The sequence below is a fragment of the Lissotriton helveticus genome, chromosome 3_1 (assembly GCF_964261635.1).
Source record: "Lissotriton helveticus chromosome 3_1, aLisHel1.1, whole genome shotgun sequence".
NCBI classification, from domain to species: domain Eukaryota; kingdom Metazoa; phylum Chordata; class Amphibia; order Caudata; family Salamandridae; genus Lissotriton; species Lissotriton helveticus.
The window spans coordinates 2,085,516,228-2,085,535,387 of NC_136061.1; the positions used below are offsets into that span (position 1 = coordinate 2,085,516,228).

At 45.7% G+C, this 19,160-nt stretch overlaps 1 protein-coding gene across 1 annotated transcript in view; it reads right to left on the reverse strand.

The window, feature by feature from the left end:
• The window catches only part of LOC144824118 (aminopeptidase N-like), a 270,629-nt gene that overhangs the window by 33,837 nt on the left and 217,632 nt on the right, over nucleotides 1–19,160 (reverse strand). The window contains exons 16-17 of the mRNA XM_078683231.1: nucleotides 18,745–18,855; nucleotides 10,122–10,289 (exon numbers count right to left, since the gene is read on the reverse strand). Of these exons, the coding sequence (XP_078539357.1) occupies nucleotides 10,122–10,289; nucleotides 18,745–18,855 (279 nt within the window). The remainder of the gene's footprint in view (nucleotides 1–10,121; nucleotides 10,290–18,744; nucleotides 18,856–19,160) is intronic.

The window sequence follows — 19,160 nt, forward strand, 5'->3', positions numbered from 1 at the left end:
AACTCCAAACACCGGAGACATAGAGTGCCTTTGCCAGCTCCCCACTTGGAGATCTTACTAGGGGTAATGTATAGGAAAAAGATGATTTTGAAGAGTTGTGCCGGCAGTTTGGCTAATAGCAAAATGTTGAAAAATATACTATGGGGAGATTCAAGTTTGGTGTGCCATTTGTCAGCTATTTTCTGTAAGTAATCCGGGGTTTGTCTGTTCAGTATGCTATACAAAAGACCTATCCGCGGGGCTGGGGTGTCGCGCAGTGTGTTGAGAAATTCTACTTCCGCAAACCCTGCTGTGCCCCCAACCTATCTAGAAAGAAAATCACGTATGGAGAGATACTTAAAGGCATCTTGGCTTTTCGGACCATATTTAGATTGTAAGTTTATGAATGGTTTAACTCCCTTGCTAGTGATGAGGTCTCCTAATTTTGTGATGCCTGCCCTGTGCCAATCTGAAAGGTAGAAACTACCGAAAATAGCGGGAAGATTGCAATTTGTAATGATAGGAGAGTAAAAGTTAAATCTTCCCAAGCCAAATATTCTGTGGATGTTACGAAAGACCTTATATGAGTTCATTAAGGTCTTGAATCTCACACGATTGTAGTATTCGAACGAAGTCTCTCAGAGAAGACAGCCCCAGTGCTCTTCACCCAGTAGGAGTTGGAAAGGGGAGGCTAGCCCAGATGCAGAAGAGAGAGGGAGTGCCCTCATCAGCTCAGAGCTGTATTGCATAACTGAGGCCCAGTAGTACAGCATGATATTGGGGAAGATCCACCCACCCCGTTCTCTTGGAAAAGATAGTTGCCTTACGGCCTGCTTTGGTTGTGAGTAAGCCCAAATAAACTGCGTGAATATTTGCTGGAATCTCTGCAGATTGGTTTTTCTGAATTCCAGTGGTATGGTGCGAAAAAAGCAAAGGAGTTTAGGAAAATATGTCATTTTTATTACGTTGCATCTACCAACAAGGGTCAGGTGTTGGTTATCAATTTGTTTATGGGCTTTCTTGATGTCTGCAGCAAGAGGGACTAAGTTGTCAGTTTCATTTTCGCCAATGTTGGCAGATATGAGAACCCCTAGGTATTTAGCCTTTGACACTACCCTAGCATCAGACCAAGTGATCTCTTTGTTTATAATTATTTGTGTTTTATTTTTGTTCAAGGCATATCCTGAGATTTTCCCAAATTTTTGTGCCTCTAGCTCCAGAGCCAGTATGGAATTCTCAGGATCTGGGGAGGTAATGGCCAGGTCATCCGCATAAGCCACAATTTTAGTGTTGAGGTCTTGGCTACTAATTGCTAGGATGGCAGGGTTCCTTTCAATTTGTTTAATGAATGGGTCTAGGTAGAGGGCGAATAGCAGAGGGGAGCAGGGGCAACCCTGCCTAGAGCCCCGGGAGATGTTGAATTGGTCATTAAGTTGCCCATTGATGGAGACACAGGCCGTCGGTTTTAGATATTGAGCCTGTACCGCCTGTGTGAGTCTTGGTCCAAAACCCATCCTGCCGATAACGCCCCACCAGAATCGCCAGGAGACCCGGTCAAATGCTTTTTCAGCATCTAGTAGTGTTAGTGACATCGGGTCTCCTGCTACGTGAGCGGCGGCAAACAGGGTAATGGCCCGCCTAACATGTTCCGTGGTGCCTTTTTTTGGAATGAAGCTATGCTGCCATTCTGAAACCAAGGACACAATGACAGATGAAATTCTAGATGCCAGTATTTTAGAGAAAACTTTGGAGTCGCAGTTGATAAGAGTGATGGGTCTATACAAGCTCATCTCTAGAGGAGACGTACCCTTCTTAGGGAATATAGATATTCTGGCATTGGACCAGGAGGTAGGAGGAGGAGCCCCATTGAAAATAGAGGTTACCACGTTAGTGAAGATTGATTTAATTTGAGGGGCAAAGATCTTATAAAATTCTATAGGGATGCAATCCATACCTGCGGCTTTCCCGTCTGGCAAACTGGCTAGGGATTCTGCCATTTCATCCCAAGTAGGTGTGATTTCAAGCAGCTCGATGTTATCAGGGTTAAGCTGACTAAGATTAATCTCGCTTAGGTAGCTAGCTATCTCATTTTCGATTGAACCAGCCGTAGTGCGGTTCTCCTCCGTATATATAACTCGGAATACAATTCCTGAAATCCCCGCAGTATAGCGTTAGAGTCGTTGGTCTCATTCCCTGTAGCCAACTTGATTGTGTGTATTTCACTACTTGAGGACTGTTGCCTGATCTTGACGGCCAGATGGTGCCCAATGTGGTCACTGCACTCGTAATTTTTTCCCAGTAGAGTTGCCCATTTGGCTGCAGTTTTTTCCGCAAAAACTGCTCCTATTTCTGCTTTAGCTAGAACTACCTCTTTTTGGACAGTTTCAATATCCTGCCCTGCTTTAACCGTTTGTACCAATTTTGTTTCGGCTCCTTAATTTCCCCTGCAAGTCGCTAATTAGTAGCTTCTCCTTCCTGTTCGCCCTGGCTGAGAACCTCAGAATTTCACCCCTGATCCCCGCCTTTAGCGTGTCCCAGACAATCATTACTGAGGCAGTACCGACATTTATTTCCAGGAATTCCTGGATCCAACTTTGCATATGTGCCTGATAGTCTGCGTCTTGTAAAAGGGCTTTCTCAAAACTCCATCTCAGAGCCTCTTTCCAGTTCCCCAATCCCTTGATGTTTAGAATGAGGGGATTATGATCTGACATAAAGCGGGGTGCAGTGTCTATGGTACAATTGCTACAAGTGAAGATGACACAAAGAAGTAATCTAGTCTAACAAGAGTGTGGTGCGGGGCAGAGAAAAAGGTATAGCCAGGTTGTGTAGGATTTAAACTGGTCCAAATATTGCTTAGTCCATGGACCTGGATTAAGTTGACTAATGCTTGAAAAACTTGGGGTTTTCTGCCTTTGTACCTCCATTTACTGACGATTTTCCAGTCGCTGGGCATATGTTTATTGAGATCGCTACATAGGATAATTGGGGTGGGCCAATGAGCTAACTCCCCTGAGACCAAGTTGATGATTCCTGGGTCATCTAGGTTGCTGCCGTAAATTGAGCAGTGGGTAAAAGGAGGGTTAAAGGGAAGGTGGCATTCGGTTATTACCCATCTGCCCAGTGGGTCCGATTTGGCACAGGGGTTGTTAAGAGATAGTCTTCTATCATCCATAATTCCTACTCCCTTCATCTTGGCGCCCAGCGTGGTAGCCCCCACAACTTTAAACCCCAGAGTGCCCAATAGATGTTTCTGTGAACCCTCTATGTGGGTCTCCTGGAGGCAGATGATATTGCCCCCTAGAGTACGCAGACCTTGGGCAACATTTTGCCTTTTTGAGGAGTCATTCAGACCGCAGATATTGGTAGAGACAAGCCTAAGTCAATCTATCTTAGCCATCTAAGATTTGAAAAGGAACATTTAGCCTCGCCCGATGTCTTAATAAGTGAATACGGAAATATGTATGTGTCAAAGAGTGCCCTTGAAACTTCTGTGCCATTTTTGTGACCATCCCGTACCTCTCTCCCCCTTCTTCTGAGCAATCAGGAATAACCTGAGTGATGGTGGTCAGTCATGAGCCCCGGCTGTTGACCACGCCAAAGCAGAACCAAATTAAACTTTAATTCGGCTAGTAGCCCCCTTGTTTTCCCCCTATTTAGCAGGAAGAAGAAGAGAAGCACTTAAAGAAATGGTGAAAGAGACAATCAGAAAAAAGAAAAAAAATAGCAACCCACTACATCAGTTATAAGATTCACAAAGAGCTGCCGTGGTGCAGCCCTAGTCCCGGCCTTTGGAGACTCGAAGGGTTATAGAAGCTATCAGAGCGAGAGAGCGAGCACAAAGAAGATAGTGAGGGCATAAATTGATGAGCTTTTTATCTCGAGCTCTTCCTGGCTTTCAACTCTTCCAAGTATTCGCCAGCTTTTACTTCGGACAGGAAGACCTTGGTGCCCCCGTTAGATATTACTTTAAGTCTGGCGGGGTTCATTAAGTAGACTTCGGCCCCCAACCGCTGGAACAGGGAAATCAGTTGTCTCAGGCGCCATCTCTGTTCTAGTGTCTGGTGGCAAAAAATTGTTTTAGAGACAAATGTAATGCCAATGGCCCCTTTCTTGGAATTAGGACGAGCCTGATCATAAATTAACTGCCTAAGAAGAAAGTTGCCAAAGTAGACCAGGAATACCCTTGGCTGCCCCTCAGTGGAGTTGCTGCCGTTGTGCTGCAGTCTTTTGTTGAAGGGGAAGCGGTGCACCCTCGGTACCTCGCGGTCCCAGTCCCAGCCCTGTTGGTCGGGATAGGAGTCCTGCAAAAGTTTGACAATGAAGCGTCTAGGGTCGTCTCCTTCCTTCCCCTCCGGAATACCATGGAGGCGGAGGTTGTTCCTGCGGTTGTGGTTTTCCTGATCCTCCATCTTGGACATTAGGTCTACCAAGCAGGCAGTGTTAGACTCGCTCTGTTTCTTGGTTGCCGCGGATTCAGTTTCCAAGTGCTCAGTTCATGCTCCCACCATGGAGACATGGTTACTTATGTCGGTGCAGGTTTCATTCAGCCATCTTAGAACTCCCTGAAGTTTCTTGGCAGCGCTTTTAGATGCGCGGTTATCTGCCCGGACCTCCTCCTGAAACTCTTTGATGGAAGATAAAATGGAAGCTAGGGAGGGTTCAGATGTGTCTGCATGCAGGCTTTTTGTTGTATTCCCCCACTGAGTTGTGCTAGGGTCGTCTTCATCCAGGGAATAGGACATTTGAGAGTCTGAGTAGTCCCATTTCAACTGGCTGTGCCGCTTGCTCTTGCTTCTGGGCTTCTTTGGTCGTTGGGCTGTGCCAGTGTCCTTGTTAGAGACCTCGCTGTGTCCTTCACTAGCATAGGACCCTCCCTCGCCTGAAGAGGTTGGTGTACTGACAGAGACTGAATAGAAGTGCTCGAGCACAGTTTCTGGGGTCCAGTGGGCTTGTGCTCCAGGGGGAACCTCTAAGCTCTGAATAAAGTTTGTTGTACCTGCCATCTGTACTTCGGGTGATGTGAGCGGGGTGCCAAGGCTAGCGGCGTCGGGGCCATTCCCCGGCTCCTGTTCTACAAAGGGCAGATCTGGAAGAGCTAGTTGCGTGGTTGCCCCATTTAGGAGATTGATGGCAGGCGCACAGAGGGGTGTACTTAAGTTAGTAGTAAGGTCAGGTAACCCAGCAGAGGTACCATTGGTGCAGTTTGATGCTGGTGTCAGGGTCAGTACGTGGTATTTCCTCAGGCCCATCTTCAATCAGGGCAGTCTCTAGGCTAACTGCTAAACAGGCTACCTGTTGTGAACCTGGTGCAGGCACTGGTGTGGTCAGCAAAGTTAGTGGAGCCGTGGGGACACCCTCAGTGCGGAGCACAAGAAACTTGGGAATGGCAAGAGGGATGCGCTCTGGCTCCATAAACATTTTTGCTAGGGGGGGTGCGTGGACGCAGAGTCTTTTGTGCCTTTTAGCAGCCCGCCCCCCCTGCTTTACCCATCAGTTTTTTGCTACCACTGACCTCTTGTTTGAGTTTTGTCCCCTCTGTAGTTGCAGCATCACTGGGTTCTCTGGGCTCTGGGATGGCTGTTGTCTTCAGTTTATCGCCTTTCCGGGCCCCCTGAGCACTCATGTCGAGATTGAGGTACTTGCTAGGCAGAGGAATCAGCCGCCGTATCCTTTTCCAGCCGAGTCCGTGGATGATTGATGGTGCCAAAGGTACTGTGAGCAGCGAGGTCCTGATAAGAGCTGCAAAAAATCCTAGAGCGGGCCAAGCGAGTGGATCCAATGGATATACAGCGAAGGAGAAACTAACTTTGTAGATTGCCTCACTGTTAATGCCACCTCCACGCCGAGATCGCGTAATCTCGAGACCTCCTGACGGCAGCCTCAGCGTTCTCTGTGTTCTGCAGACCGGCATCGCATTGCAATGCGCAGTGCGGCTAGCCGATCATTCACGCGTCTGGGGGGAGCAGCCGAACAGCGCTAGCACTCACGCTGACTCCATCTTGCCCGTTGACATGGTGGGTGCTCAATGTTGTGATGTATCGGCTTTCTTCAGACACGGGCAGCTGGTGGTACCCGGCGTTCAGTTCAATTTTTGAGAACTACTTGGATCCGTTGACGTCTGCAATGATATCATCCATTGTTGGTGTTATGTAGCGTTCCTGCAGATAGCTTTGTTTGGGAGTCTCATATCAATGCAGAGGCGCATGGCTCCGGGTTGTTTCGGCTTTTCGACGATGACCATTGGGGACACCCATGGTGTGGGCCCTGATACTTTCTCGATCACTCCCTGCTCCTCTAGGGCCTCCAGCTCTTTTTCCACCAGTGGCCGTAGGTGGAATGGGACTCTTCTGTGGCGCAAGGCAACCGGGACGACCGACTTGTCTATGTGAAGCTTGATTGGGTCACACTTGATACACCCTAGACCTTGGAAGAGTTCGGGAAATTGGTTGAGTAACTCTTCTACTTGGTACGTCTGGATCCTACTGGCGTACGAGATGAGTCTGAGATCTTCCACGATGTGACTACTCAGGAGGGTGTCCGCTTCTCTGTCAATTACATTGATTGTTGCCATTACCTCAAGGTCATCTGCTTTAATGGGCACCAATATCTTCCCTTTCAGTGGGAGGGGCATGTCGGCTCCTTATGCGTAGATCCGAATTTTTGATGGCACCATGGGAGGGCGAGGTCGCAGGCGTCGGTATTGTTGGAGCCCCATGACGTTCACCGTTGCTCCCGTGTCGATGACTGCTTTTAGTTCTGTACCCGCGACATGAATCATGCATGTTGGTTGTGGTCGGCGGTGTTGCTTAAGTTCTCTTGCGAAGGATACCAGGTATCCTCTTCTTCATCATCGTCTGAGGACTCTTCTACCGTCGGCAGGTGCTTCGTGGGCTTTCTGTGTGTGTGTTCAGGTGACGCGGCGTCTGTCACTGACAGTTGCCGAACGGCTCGCATTGGGGTTTTCTGTTCCCGAAATTCTCGGTTTCTGTTGTGCCTTCTGCAGATGCAAAGTGATTGGATATCCCACAGTTGGTGCAGGTCTTCCACTGGGCCGGACAGTCTTTGGCGGCGTGTGGCTGATGGCCACAGTACCCACATCTTGATCTTGAGGCGTCTCCATTCGATCCTCTGAATGTGTCTCCTCTAGGTTTGGTCCGTATGGCATCGGCCCGCTCCGGCTTGATGGAGTCAGACTTTCCGTGGGGCTTGGTTAGGGCTTGATCCATCTTGTTTGCTCTAGCTGTGGACAGGTCATGTGATCTTGCTAGTATCAGCATGTCCTTAAGCGTGATTCTTGGTTTGCGCAGTATGAGTCCTCTTAGGGTCTTGTCACGGCACCCTTGAATTAGTTGTTTCCTCATCTCTTTCGGCTGGTTCTCGTGAGTGGAGGTGCTGGCAAGCTCTCGGAGACGTGCATAGAACATGTCCATAGATTCACCCTCCCTCTGGTGGGCTTGTCTAAGTTTGAAGACTTCAAAATCAGGGTTTACTTGCGGATCAATATGTCCATTTAGCGCTGTCACTGCTGCATCGTAGTCATCTGCCGCCCCTGTGTTGGGTAGATGCTTTAAGAGCGTCCCCTGCATAGTGTAACAGTAAAGACCTCTTTACTGCATTGTCCGTCTCTCTCGTCGCAATGAAATAGTTGTTGAGACGTTCGATCCATATCTTCCAACGGGGAGGCTGATGCGGGATCCTACAACTCACTGAGGTAGGACTCCTGAAGCTGCGTGTTGGAATGGCATGCGGGCTGCGGCTTGGTCGCCGTCCCCCATTGCGTCCGGCGGCGGGTGCTCCTGAAAGTGCTGAGGCCGGTGGTGTGCCACATGCTCTGGCAGGTCCTAGGGGAGGATGGCGCAGGGTGTCTCACGTGGTGTACTGCCCTAATATAAGTCTCTTCCCTGGGCTCTCTGTAGACTTTTGCTTTACTTTTAGCAGTGCTTGATGGAGGCAGGCGTGGCTGTGCAGTCCTTGTCTCAGCCTCTCGAGCTGTGCAGGTGAGGCCTCGGGCAGCTCATCATTCAGGCATGGCCCAGAGCATCGTTGCTCGGTGGGGGCGTGGCCTGCTTATTCAGCCCGGCCTGGGCTTACTGCCGTGGGGCATCTGGTGATCTCACGGGTCCCCTCAATGCTTCCCGCATCAAAAGCTCTGCCAAGGCCGAGGTGGGGGCTGGGTGCACACACACTGCGGATGCCCGGCTGCCCCTGACACATGCGGTAAAGAGCAGCGTCGGAGCACATGGGTGGCGGCTGCTTGACAGAGTGGCGCATGGTGCGAGCGAGGGTCGGGCCATCTCCGCTCGTCGCCAGTGTCGTGTCTGATGCCCAGGGGCGCCTTAAAAGTGCCAGGGGGGTGAAAGGTCTTGCGCGGTGCATGGGCGAGCTAAGGACACACAGGAGACTGCACTGGATTGCCGGGCGGAAGTCACGACCACAAGCGTCCTCCCCCCCTTTTATTCTCCGCAGGCCACACCTGGCCAGCGGATGTGGTGGGTGTACAACATTCGGCCACTAGACCGCTAACTGCTACACCCTAGAGTAGTAGCATCAGCTGTGTGCTTTTCTGAACCCCCCTCCTCTGCCAGGTCATACCTTGAGGCGATAGTGGGCTGTGGAGGGGGTGAGTAACAGAAGTGGCCTCGCTAGGCGCCAGATGTAGTCACCTCAGTCCCAGTGTTTTTAAGGATTTGATGGAGGACTGGAAGATAATTTGGAAAGGCCTTGCTTTGAGGCCACCTTTCCCAGAGGACAAAAAAACTATGTAGCTGTATGGTCTCAGACCTGCTGACGTGGGAACTGGGGATGTGTGTTCAAGTTCTTGAGTCAGCTCAGCATCCAGTGATTCTGGGCAAATCACTTAATCTACATAAAAAAAATATGAATTTGATTTCGTGCAATGTAGCTTGTGCCCATGTTAATTGCTCCAATGCCTTCAGATTGAGCTCACACTATATAGAGCTACAACAAAAAATACTAACCTTTTGGGAATGTGAGCCACTTTTTTGGGGAGTGTCCAGGTCTAATTGTGATCCCAATCTATGACAGTAAATGGGGGTAGCCAGGGGACTAATTTCTCACCTCTGATCTTGTCAGAGTGTGGCAACAGGGATGTGTCCCACCAGTCCGTATACAGTGTGACTATGCACTGGGGACAATAAGAACATATAAAGATTTTTTTAGGACTGGATCTTGTAATAGGTGTGGTACTTTCACTCTTTGATACTTTGCATCTAAGTGAGATTTTGAGAGTTTCTAAGGTAAGGCAAGGGAACTTGGTGATCCGTTCCTTTGCATCCAGCTGTATGCAACAGTGTGAATTTGCATGCCGTGTGTACTGTGTTGTCTTTGTGTAATCTGTTTTCAGCCTCTGTAATATAGAAAAGCCAACATTAATGAGTATTTCTTTTCTCTACCCTGCACATTATGAACGTGATGGAAACAAGCTCCAATGGGGCCTCTCCAGCCGAAGGATAGGCAAGTCGCTCTGCCTCTTATAACAATGGATGTCTCTATGTATGTATGTATGTATGTCCATCTCATCACAAAGGATGGTTTACTGACCAAAAACTATAGATAGGAAAGAAGAAAATCTGCTTACACAATATGGGGCATTTCATTAAAGTTGTCCTGGTGAAAGCCCTGGACCTCTTCCTGGTCGTTTAGAACAACTGAAACACGTTGAAACAGCAGTATGGTATGGGGTAGTAACCCTCCCCTAAAAAAATACCTGATTAGTAGTTTTTAATCAGACCCGTGGAGCCCAATAATAAACAGAAGCCAGGGTTCAAACTAGGTATTTTTAAGATTTTTTTAATCCCTGTTAGATTTAGGAAAACTATCCAAAGTGCTCCCTGGGATATAGTTGAGCCCGCACTGGTTTATAGGAACTGTAGTGCGACCCAATGATGAAGCATGACACTGATAGGGTGTGGGAGGGCCCACAAAGGATAAGCATAAGTGCTCTTCTAAAGGACAGGATGGGAGATATACACTAAGGCAAAAAGAAGAGAGGTCGTAGGATACTTTTTCGTTATTTGAAATTCTAGACAGGGAGATTATCCTTCCTTTCTCAAAAATTGCTCTCTTCCCCGTCTACACATACGTGTGGGTTAGGACAATAGGTAGTTGTTATCACTCACCTGTTTAAGATCCAGGGCTCTCTGGAGCAGGCCAGTGCTCCCCTGAGTTTGTCAGCCTCTCCTGCAACAGTGGTTCTTTTGAACATTTCCCAGGCAAATTCCCACTCTTCCTCTCCACCTATTGCTATGGCATGACAGTAGATAGCAGACCTCAGGTTTGGTGTGATGCTGTAAAAGTAACACATCATCTGTAAAAAAGCAGGACATGCCCAAACTAATAATAAATGCCTGGGATAGATTCTTCCATATATATGCATGCATGTTAATCAAATAACTACCCCCACTACCCCAATTTGGTCTCGCAATCTCTTCTCGACATTTAGTAAAGAAATGGGCATTTTCCATGAGTATATCATATTTCATTGGTATGCAAGAAGTGTTTACATGGAGCCTGATTCTGGGGTCCTCAATTGAGCTTAGAAGTGAATGTGATGACATCCAATATAGTACCTTATTCAGGTTTGAGCTTCTAAAATTCCCAGGGGCAGATTTACAATATCTGGCGCATCCCTGCATATCAGCAGGGATGTGCCAGTTATTGTGCGTCAGGGTTCCGCCACGTGGATGCGCCGCATTTACAATGTGGCGCACCATGGGGCAAAAACGGCACAGATGCGTCACGCATCTGTGCAGTAAAGGTGGCGCATTGCTGGAGTTGTGTTGCAGGCGCGATGCAGCTCCAGCAATGCTCTTGGGGGGGCCTATCTTTGCAATGCTGTGTCAATCCTGATGCCTGCTTCAAGCAGGCGCAGGGTTTTGACGCAGAATGGGCTCAAAAGTGACTGAGTGAAATCTTGTAGATTTCACTCAGCCACTTTTGGAAGGCGTTCCTGCCCCGGAACCCCCCCCCCCATGCAGGAACGCCCACTTCTGGCGCAGGGCTTTACAATGTGACGCATCTCCCAGATGCGTCACGTTGTAAATACCCCGCAACATGGCGCATCTTTGGCGCCACCGCTACGTCACAAAAGTAACGCAACGGCGGCGTAAAAGAGGCGCAAGGGGTTTGTAAATCTGCACCGCAGTGTTTTATTAATTATTCATTAAGTGTGGGCAAAATTTTGTAGCATTTTGTTATGGTGTACTTTGTTATTGTTTCGTTCTAGTTCCACTTACATTCATCCATGTCATTATCACTTCCCCACCTATATCCTTATAGACTGCCATGTTCAGATGATGGATTTTCAATTAAAAATTCTGTGCACTGAGTGATGGCTTTATTAAAACAAAAGCTAAAGTATATTATTTTGTGTACACTTTTACAATCTTATAACAGTTTAGGCAGCCTTCTACAAGCACGCACATCCCAAAACATACAATTCTTTGTTTTTATACATCATGGGCACAGTCAATCAGAGAGGTCCCATAACTGGTCCATCCACTGGAATGACAGCACTTCATAGGGTGACTCATCCACCTAATGGAAGAGAGCTAGTGAAGATGAAATACTCCTTTGGGCTGAACAATAATATGAATGCCACTTTTTTGAAGGAACTGTGCTGAAGTGGATAGTTATGGTTAGGACCACGTTTCCATAGGAAATGTGTTATGTGGTTTGCTTATAACTGTGGTGCTATTTGAAAATTCTTCATGAACTTATCCAGGAAACACATTCATCCATCCCAGGTTCTTCCTGGAAAGTTTTGGGGTGATCCGTCAAGCAGGGGATGGGGATGTGAGGAGGAGCCCAAAACATGTTTTCCCCATGCAGTTTTTAATAGGAAAATTGAACAGTGATACCTCAAATTTGGCAGAAAGCTAGATCATGATCCAGAAGGCATGCTTTTTTGTGATTTGGTGTAAATCTGTTCAGTAGTATTTGAGAAATTATAGTTCAAAACGTATCTACATTACACACGGCAGAGGATCTGCGGACGAAACAGATTAAATGTTAAGATCTGATTGGCTGTCATCACATCAACAAAGATGTTGCAGCAGCCATTGTAGGTCTCGAAGACTTAGTACCCACTCCTGGAAAAAGATTTCTAAAAAACATATAACGGAAGGACTACCTTCCCCCAGTGCATTTTTAGTTGAGAGCGGGAAGTGGAGCCCACCTCCCTGAGTCATGGAATGCTCTAGGGTTCCAATCTACTAGGTCCCGTCTGAACACAATGTACCAGGGACCCCAACACCCTGATCACTGAAGTTTTCTGCTTGTGCACTAGCCATGCACTCCTTTTACCCTTACGTATTACATCACTCATGAAATGTTCAGTGACTGAACTTTATTAAAGTGGTAATAGGTAAGTAAGCATATGTATAAGTTTCTAGATATATTTTTTAAAATGTACTCAGTACCACAGTATTTCCTAGGAAGTACAGCAGTATTAAAAAAAAAAAATAGGTAAAAGAACAAAAATAGACTGTACAACACTATATTTTAATATGCTATAATATATTTCACAAATATTGTGTACTACAGTGTATTTATAATTTCTTTACTTATTTATACTTTTTCTTTCCTTTCAATTCAATTCAATATTTGCTTCATTCGGCACATGAATAGCCATAAAAGATATACAGTAAAAACAAGCAAAGTTTAAAAAGTCAATAGAAAGATGTACATAAAATACATAAAAGGGTGAAACAAGTCTAATGACAGCAGCCTGGCTCTTAACCCTGTAGCAGCCCAGACCAATGACTGCCATTATCAATAAAACAGTCAGTACCCCCTCAGTATAAAACGAATTCACCACCTAACCCTTTATCGTTTTCTTCGATCTCAAAGCTGTTTTTAAGAAAGCGCAGACCCTAAAACTTAAAACTAGGAATCAAAACAATGTATCCCCACACTTCCTTAATCCCAAAGATTTTAAAATCGGTTTGATAAACAAATTAAAGTATGATCTAACAAAAAGGTACAAAAAGGGTGCGTTTCTTCGCTGATCCCAAGGCAGTTCTACGTTTCCTAAAAGATAAGCTAGAAGGAAGTTGTGTTCCCCTAGGGGCTCCTCTCTGAACACTGATGCTGTCCCAGACTCTGAGGAGTGACAAGGGGGTGGAGTTGCACTGTAAAGAGAGCCCGGCAAAGATATAATGAGCGCTAACAAAACGGGGGGATCTACATGGATGGCGTCTTCGCAACTCCATTGAGACTGCTGAACAATGTTGCAATGTGGATAAGTAGTAATCTCCCTTTACATGAGCAGCATGAACGTCATAGCGGAGGTTGCTGGAAGGCTGCGGCGGGGGGATAAAGAACAATATCCGCTGGCTTACCTCATAAGGCCATTGACCTGTTTGGTGTGAGGGTTTCTACTCAAAAGAGGGGGGAAGATGTAGTCGGTGGAACTTGAAGCTAGGAAGGGGCATTTGTGCACAATAGCATATATTATGTGTTAAGAGAGCGGCATCAAATTTTCAGAGAGATGGCAACATTTTGCCCCAGGTGTATCACACTATTATGTATACTTTGTTTTGGCTTGTTTAGTAAATCCAGGATTGGGGGGAGGGGCTTTCAGTAGCTATGGCAGTTAGGGGATGCCATGGCGTGAGTGGGTACTGTTCTATAGAATGCATCACTTGGTTCAAATGTCATATTTTATTACAGCAGCTCTGTACCAGGTTAGTGACATGTACAATTATTCGAGTTTTAATTTTGATGTGCAGATAGCAGTTTGCCGCAAATGGGGAGGCCTGTGACCTGGAAAATCAGGGGGTTGAATGACAGTAGAGAAGTTAGGAAACTAGTAGCGCACTTAAAGAGACACTCTATTGATGTCGCGATTTTGCAGGAAACACACCTGACTGTGGAGCGTAGTGAGGCAACATACCGCAAAATGCAGGGATTCTGCTACGCAGCTGACTATACCTCTCATGCTAGAAGAGTACTGTTATGGGAAGATAAAAGATCGGGCATTGATATAAAGGGACTGACCAGAGTCCCAAATGGGCGATTTGCAGTTGCCCTTTGCAGTAAGGGAGACCTTAAGTTTGTGTTGGTAGGAATATATGGCCCGAATCATGATGACCCCCGCTTCTACACTTCAATAGAGGCAACACTATCACAGTGGGCTGGAATCCCACAGTTGGTGGGAGGAGATTTCAATTGCATACTTGACCCGCACATGGATAGATCTAGGGGTCAACCCAGGCGCCCAGCGGCGGCAGCGGCATTGGCCATTGTGGACATTATGAGCAGAGGAAGCCTATTAGACATTTGGAGGTATCGTTGTCTGTTAGTCAGAAGCTACACGCATTACTCCTCAGCACATGACACGCACACTCGCATTGATTACTGGCTATTGTCTGGGAGTTTGAGTGCCAGGATGGGAGTTTGTACACACCTCCCTAGAACATATTCCGATCACTCCCCAGTTCTATTATCACTGGAATATAGCTCTTCTCTCCATATTCACTGCCGGATACGGCTTTTATAGCAGAGCTAGTGAAGGCAATCGAATATTATAGGCTCCGTCCCTGTATTTACCACGGTATGGGAAGCCTTTATAAACATCAGAGGGCTGTTGATATCTTTACACGCAGGAGTACCCCGATCTATACGAGGCAGGTTAGAGACTTTAGAAAAAGAGCTCGGAACCATCGAAAGGGCACTCTTGGCAGACGTGGGGATCCACACTGAAGCAGAACTCAGTAACAAACTAGCAGAATTCCAGGACACGGCAAATAATGAAATGAAGCTCTTGGGCAAATATGCCATTGCTTGCCGCTATGGTGAGCAGGAGAGACCAGGTGCTACACTAGCACAGATCCTACGCCATCCAAGGGACTTAGACACACTAACAGATCTGACAAATGACGAGGGGCTCACGTTACACACTCCGGAGGCAATTGCCGATCATTTCGGCACTTATTATCAGGCGTGATTTACATCACAAATACCCATGGACCAAAATGCGCTAGATGATTACTTATCATATATTAAAATGCCTTGGCTAGTAACGGAACATAGGGAGCAGGTGATGGCTCCATTAGAAACAGACAAAATACGGTAAGCATTGCGTAGCATGGCAGCTGGTAAAGCCCCAGGAGCAGATGCTCTGAGTTTCAGGATTTGTTGATTCCCCATCTCAAAGCTTTTGTATGAGGAAATGGCGGAGACAGCAGTGATGACTCAACCATGCGAGAGGCAATGATAGTGACATTATTGAAGGCGGGTAAACAACCAACTTATTGTTCCTAAGATATTTAGGTATTATGATTCATACTGACCCTATGGTGGTACTAGGGACAATTATTGGGTGGCGGCACAGAAATAAACGGATGACGTGGATCGTGGGTTAGGCTTCCGTTATCATTAATGGGAAGGGTAGCTTTCATGAAATGGTGGTACTGCCCAGGTTTCTATTTCTGTTCCAAAACATACCAATCTCATTGCCACGTATCCTTTTTAAACAACTGCGTACACAACTCATTAGCTTAGCATGGGGAGGAAAGCAGCCCCGTATACGATGGGATTCGCTCACGTTGCCATATAAGTTGGGAGGGTTGGGGGCCACTGACTTAGAGAAGTACTACAGAGCAGCCCACAGTACTTTCACACGCTATTGGGTGCATTGCCCGCATGACACTCCTCACTTATACTTAGAACGAAATGTGGTGGAACCTCTCACATCACCACGGGGGCTTTTTCATCCAGCATCCAGGCGGCAGCAAATAGTTGACCCGATAGCTACCACTTCACAGGTGTGGCAGATGTTACTACAGATGCAAGCAGGTGCTATAATGTATTCACCAGAGATTCCTCTGGACTGTTGGTTGTGGTTCCCCTTAGGACAGGATGGGGGGCACATCTGGTGCTTTGCAGAGTGGGTATCTGTAAGATGGGGGACTTCTTCGAGGATGGATTGGTGTGCTTTTGGAATCCCTTGAGGGGCCGGAAGTGCAACCGCCGGGTATGGTGCTATTTAATTTTTTTAGGGCCCAAAATACTTGGCAGGCCCTGCTAGGGGACGACATGATAGAACCACAGGAAATGGGGGCCCTCACCACCCTTATTAAAACGAGTATCCCAGCCAAGCTCATTACTAGATTTTATACCAGTATGCAGGACACAAAATGATCTCAAGTACTGAAAGTCAGATTGGAATGGCAGCGTGAACTCGGTAATCCTTTAAGTGACAAAGAGTGGCAGTATTGCTGTGAACACACGAAGACTATCTCTTTAAATTGGAGACATCGGCTCATTCATTATACATTTCTATATAGAGCCTATTGAACGCATGAGAGGCAATATAAATATTGGTTAGCGTATAACTCAAGATGCCAGAGATGTGTGAGAGACAAAGCAGGCTTTTAGCATCTGGCTTGGCAGTGTCCCGGGATTCAGGCATTTTGAGACGTGGCGTTTCATGAGCTGGGAACTATCATAAGTGCAGACCTGGAGCCGGACCCTAAGATGGCCCTGTTGGGATGGGACTGTAGGCAAAGTGACCGGCCCCTTGATATCCATTGGCCTCCAATTGGTGAAGCGTTGAGCGGCTATTAGATGGGGCAGGTGCCCGCTGCTGAAAATAAAAGAATGGCATGCAGATATGCTTTACTGCAATACGCAAACAGATTCCTATAATGAATTACTTTCTCCTACGAGTTGCCTGAGGAGTTGCTGGGGACCCTATCAGACATATCTCCTTATGAGGGATACTGGTGCAGAGTTAGAGGGTGCTGAGAGTAATGATACGAATGCAGTACCTGAATGGAGGGAAGCAGTTGGAGCCAATGTATAAGGGACAAAGCATATCTACGATGTGGAAGCTTACAATGTTAGTTATGGGTACGGAGGACGCTTAGATGGATTCATCCACTCCACTGTGCAATAATGCACTCTAGGCAATGCGAGTCTACAGCATTCTATTTTACTCTGTGCCACTGTATAACAATTAACTCCATGCTACGTAACTCCCTGTAAGCCGCTCCACCCCACTTTTTTATAGTCTACTCTATTAGACTCTACACCACTCTGCTCCACTACTGCACTGCATGCCACTCTATGTTATGCTACTCATCCATTCAACTCTACAACAGTCTACGCCACTCTACTCTACCATACTGTACCACACTGTACTCTACTACAATGTACAATACTGTGTAATCCACTCTGTGACACTCCACTTTACTCCACTGTACAACTCTTTCTGACATGCTACAATATGCCAGTCCACTCCACTGTATAGCACACCACTCCACTATACAACACTTACTCCATTGTAGGCTACGCCAGTCCACTCTACTCTATTCCACATCAGGGAACTATATGACACACTACTCCACTCCACTCTATGCCACTCCACTCTACTCTACTGCACAACACTTTACTCCCTCTCTAAGCCACTGTATGACACTCTACTCTACACCGCTCCAGTCTACCACACTCTGTGCACCTCCACTTGGCAAGACTGAATGCATGCTATCACACTGTATCTACAGTCCACTGTACAACACTTTACTACACTCTGACACTTCCCAGAACTCTACAATACACCACTCCACTGTACTGAACAAAGTGCCACTCCAATTTATGAAGGTTTATGAAATTTACTTCATGGCTCCCCACTCTACTTTATTCCGCGCCACTGTACTATATAAAATGAAACTCAAAACGAAGGCAGTTTACTCCATTGTACGCTTGGCTACTCCACTCTACTTCACAAGACTACAGTCTATGACACTCTACTGTATGAGACCCTTCTCCACTCTACTGTAGTATGCTCCACTTAACAATACATCAATTGACAACACTTGACTCTACGATTTCGATTTTTTTTATTTATTAAAAAAAATTAACTTCCATAAAAAAAACATAGATTAAACCCAAGTTATTGTTAGGAAAACGTTATTTGCTCTTTCTATACTAAACTTAAACTACACATTACAAATTCTAAATTATAGTTCTCCCATAAATGCATAATTTATGCAACACCTTAAATTACTATAACTTTATTTATTCTTTATATGCAAACCAAAATTATACTACACAAAAATTAGAAATGTTAAAGTTATATCTATACCATTATTTTATAATTTACAGAACACCTTCAAATATTTATAACATGCGCATCTCCATACACGGTGTATTGAACTTGTTTGCCACACTACATTAACTAAAACTCGTCACTCTACCTTGCACTGTTTTCTCACAAATTATATGATTTGAGATGTTATTAGTGATATATTATGAAATTCTATAAGCAGTGCTTGGAGAAGGTGGGAATTATAGTTAATGTAGTGTGGTTACTGAGTTCACTATTCACAGAAGCCAGAGGTCACAGGTTGGTACTACTGCATTGAGAAAGAGAAAGATATGCTTCCTCAGGCATTGGCAGTTGTGGGCCCAAGCTAGAAAATTATTCACTGATTCACTGAGACTTCACCTGGTAGAGCCATCTAGTAATTTCTGCCTCCTTCATGAAGGCCGAATTGAAGGTTCTTTAAATTATAAATCCTAAATATTGTCATGTATGTGTGTTAGTGCACAACATGCTTTGTTATTGGTTGTTTAGCTTGCTTGTAGTAAATTCACACTTGCTCCCTAAACTATTCTGAATATAACTGTAATACAACTGTAGAAATCAGAAAATCAAGTGCACTTTGGACTGCTCAAAATCAGGACATCAAAGGCCAATGTTCTTGAAATGAGATGTCAGATGAGCTTTGTACTGACCTTGTGGTGTTCGGATTATTCATCCATTTTCTGTAGAGGTCTGACACCAGTGCCTGGCATGCTGGAATTCCATAAGAACATGCTGTGTTGATTGCATTAATTTCATTATACCTAATTAGGCAAAGTTATGACATTAGACAATCATTGGCAAGTCTGCTAAGGCATATCATCATTAGTATTGATATATTATAGGAAGCAAACCAATAATATGTTCCTAGGATAATATATTTAGTCCAAAGAAGAATATTAGATGGTGTCTTATTGAGAAATATGATAGGAATGAAGAACATTTCAAAGTGAGAACACATTCACTGAAAGACTACATAACAGAATAATGTTTTATGTTAATTTATAACGGGGTCTATGATATTGTTATGCATGTCATCCATAGGACGCCTCTATTATTTACACCAATT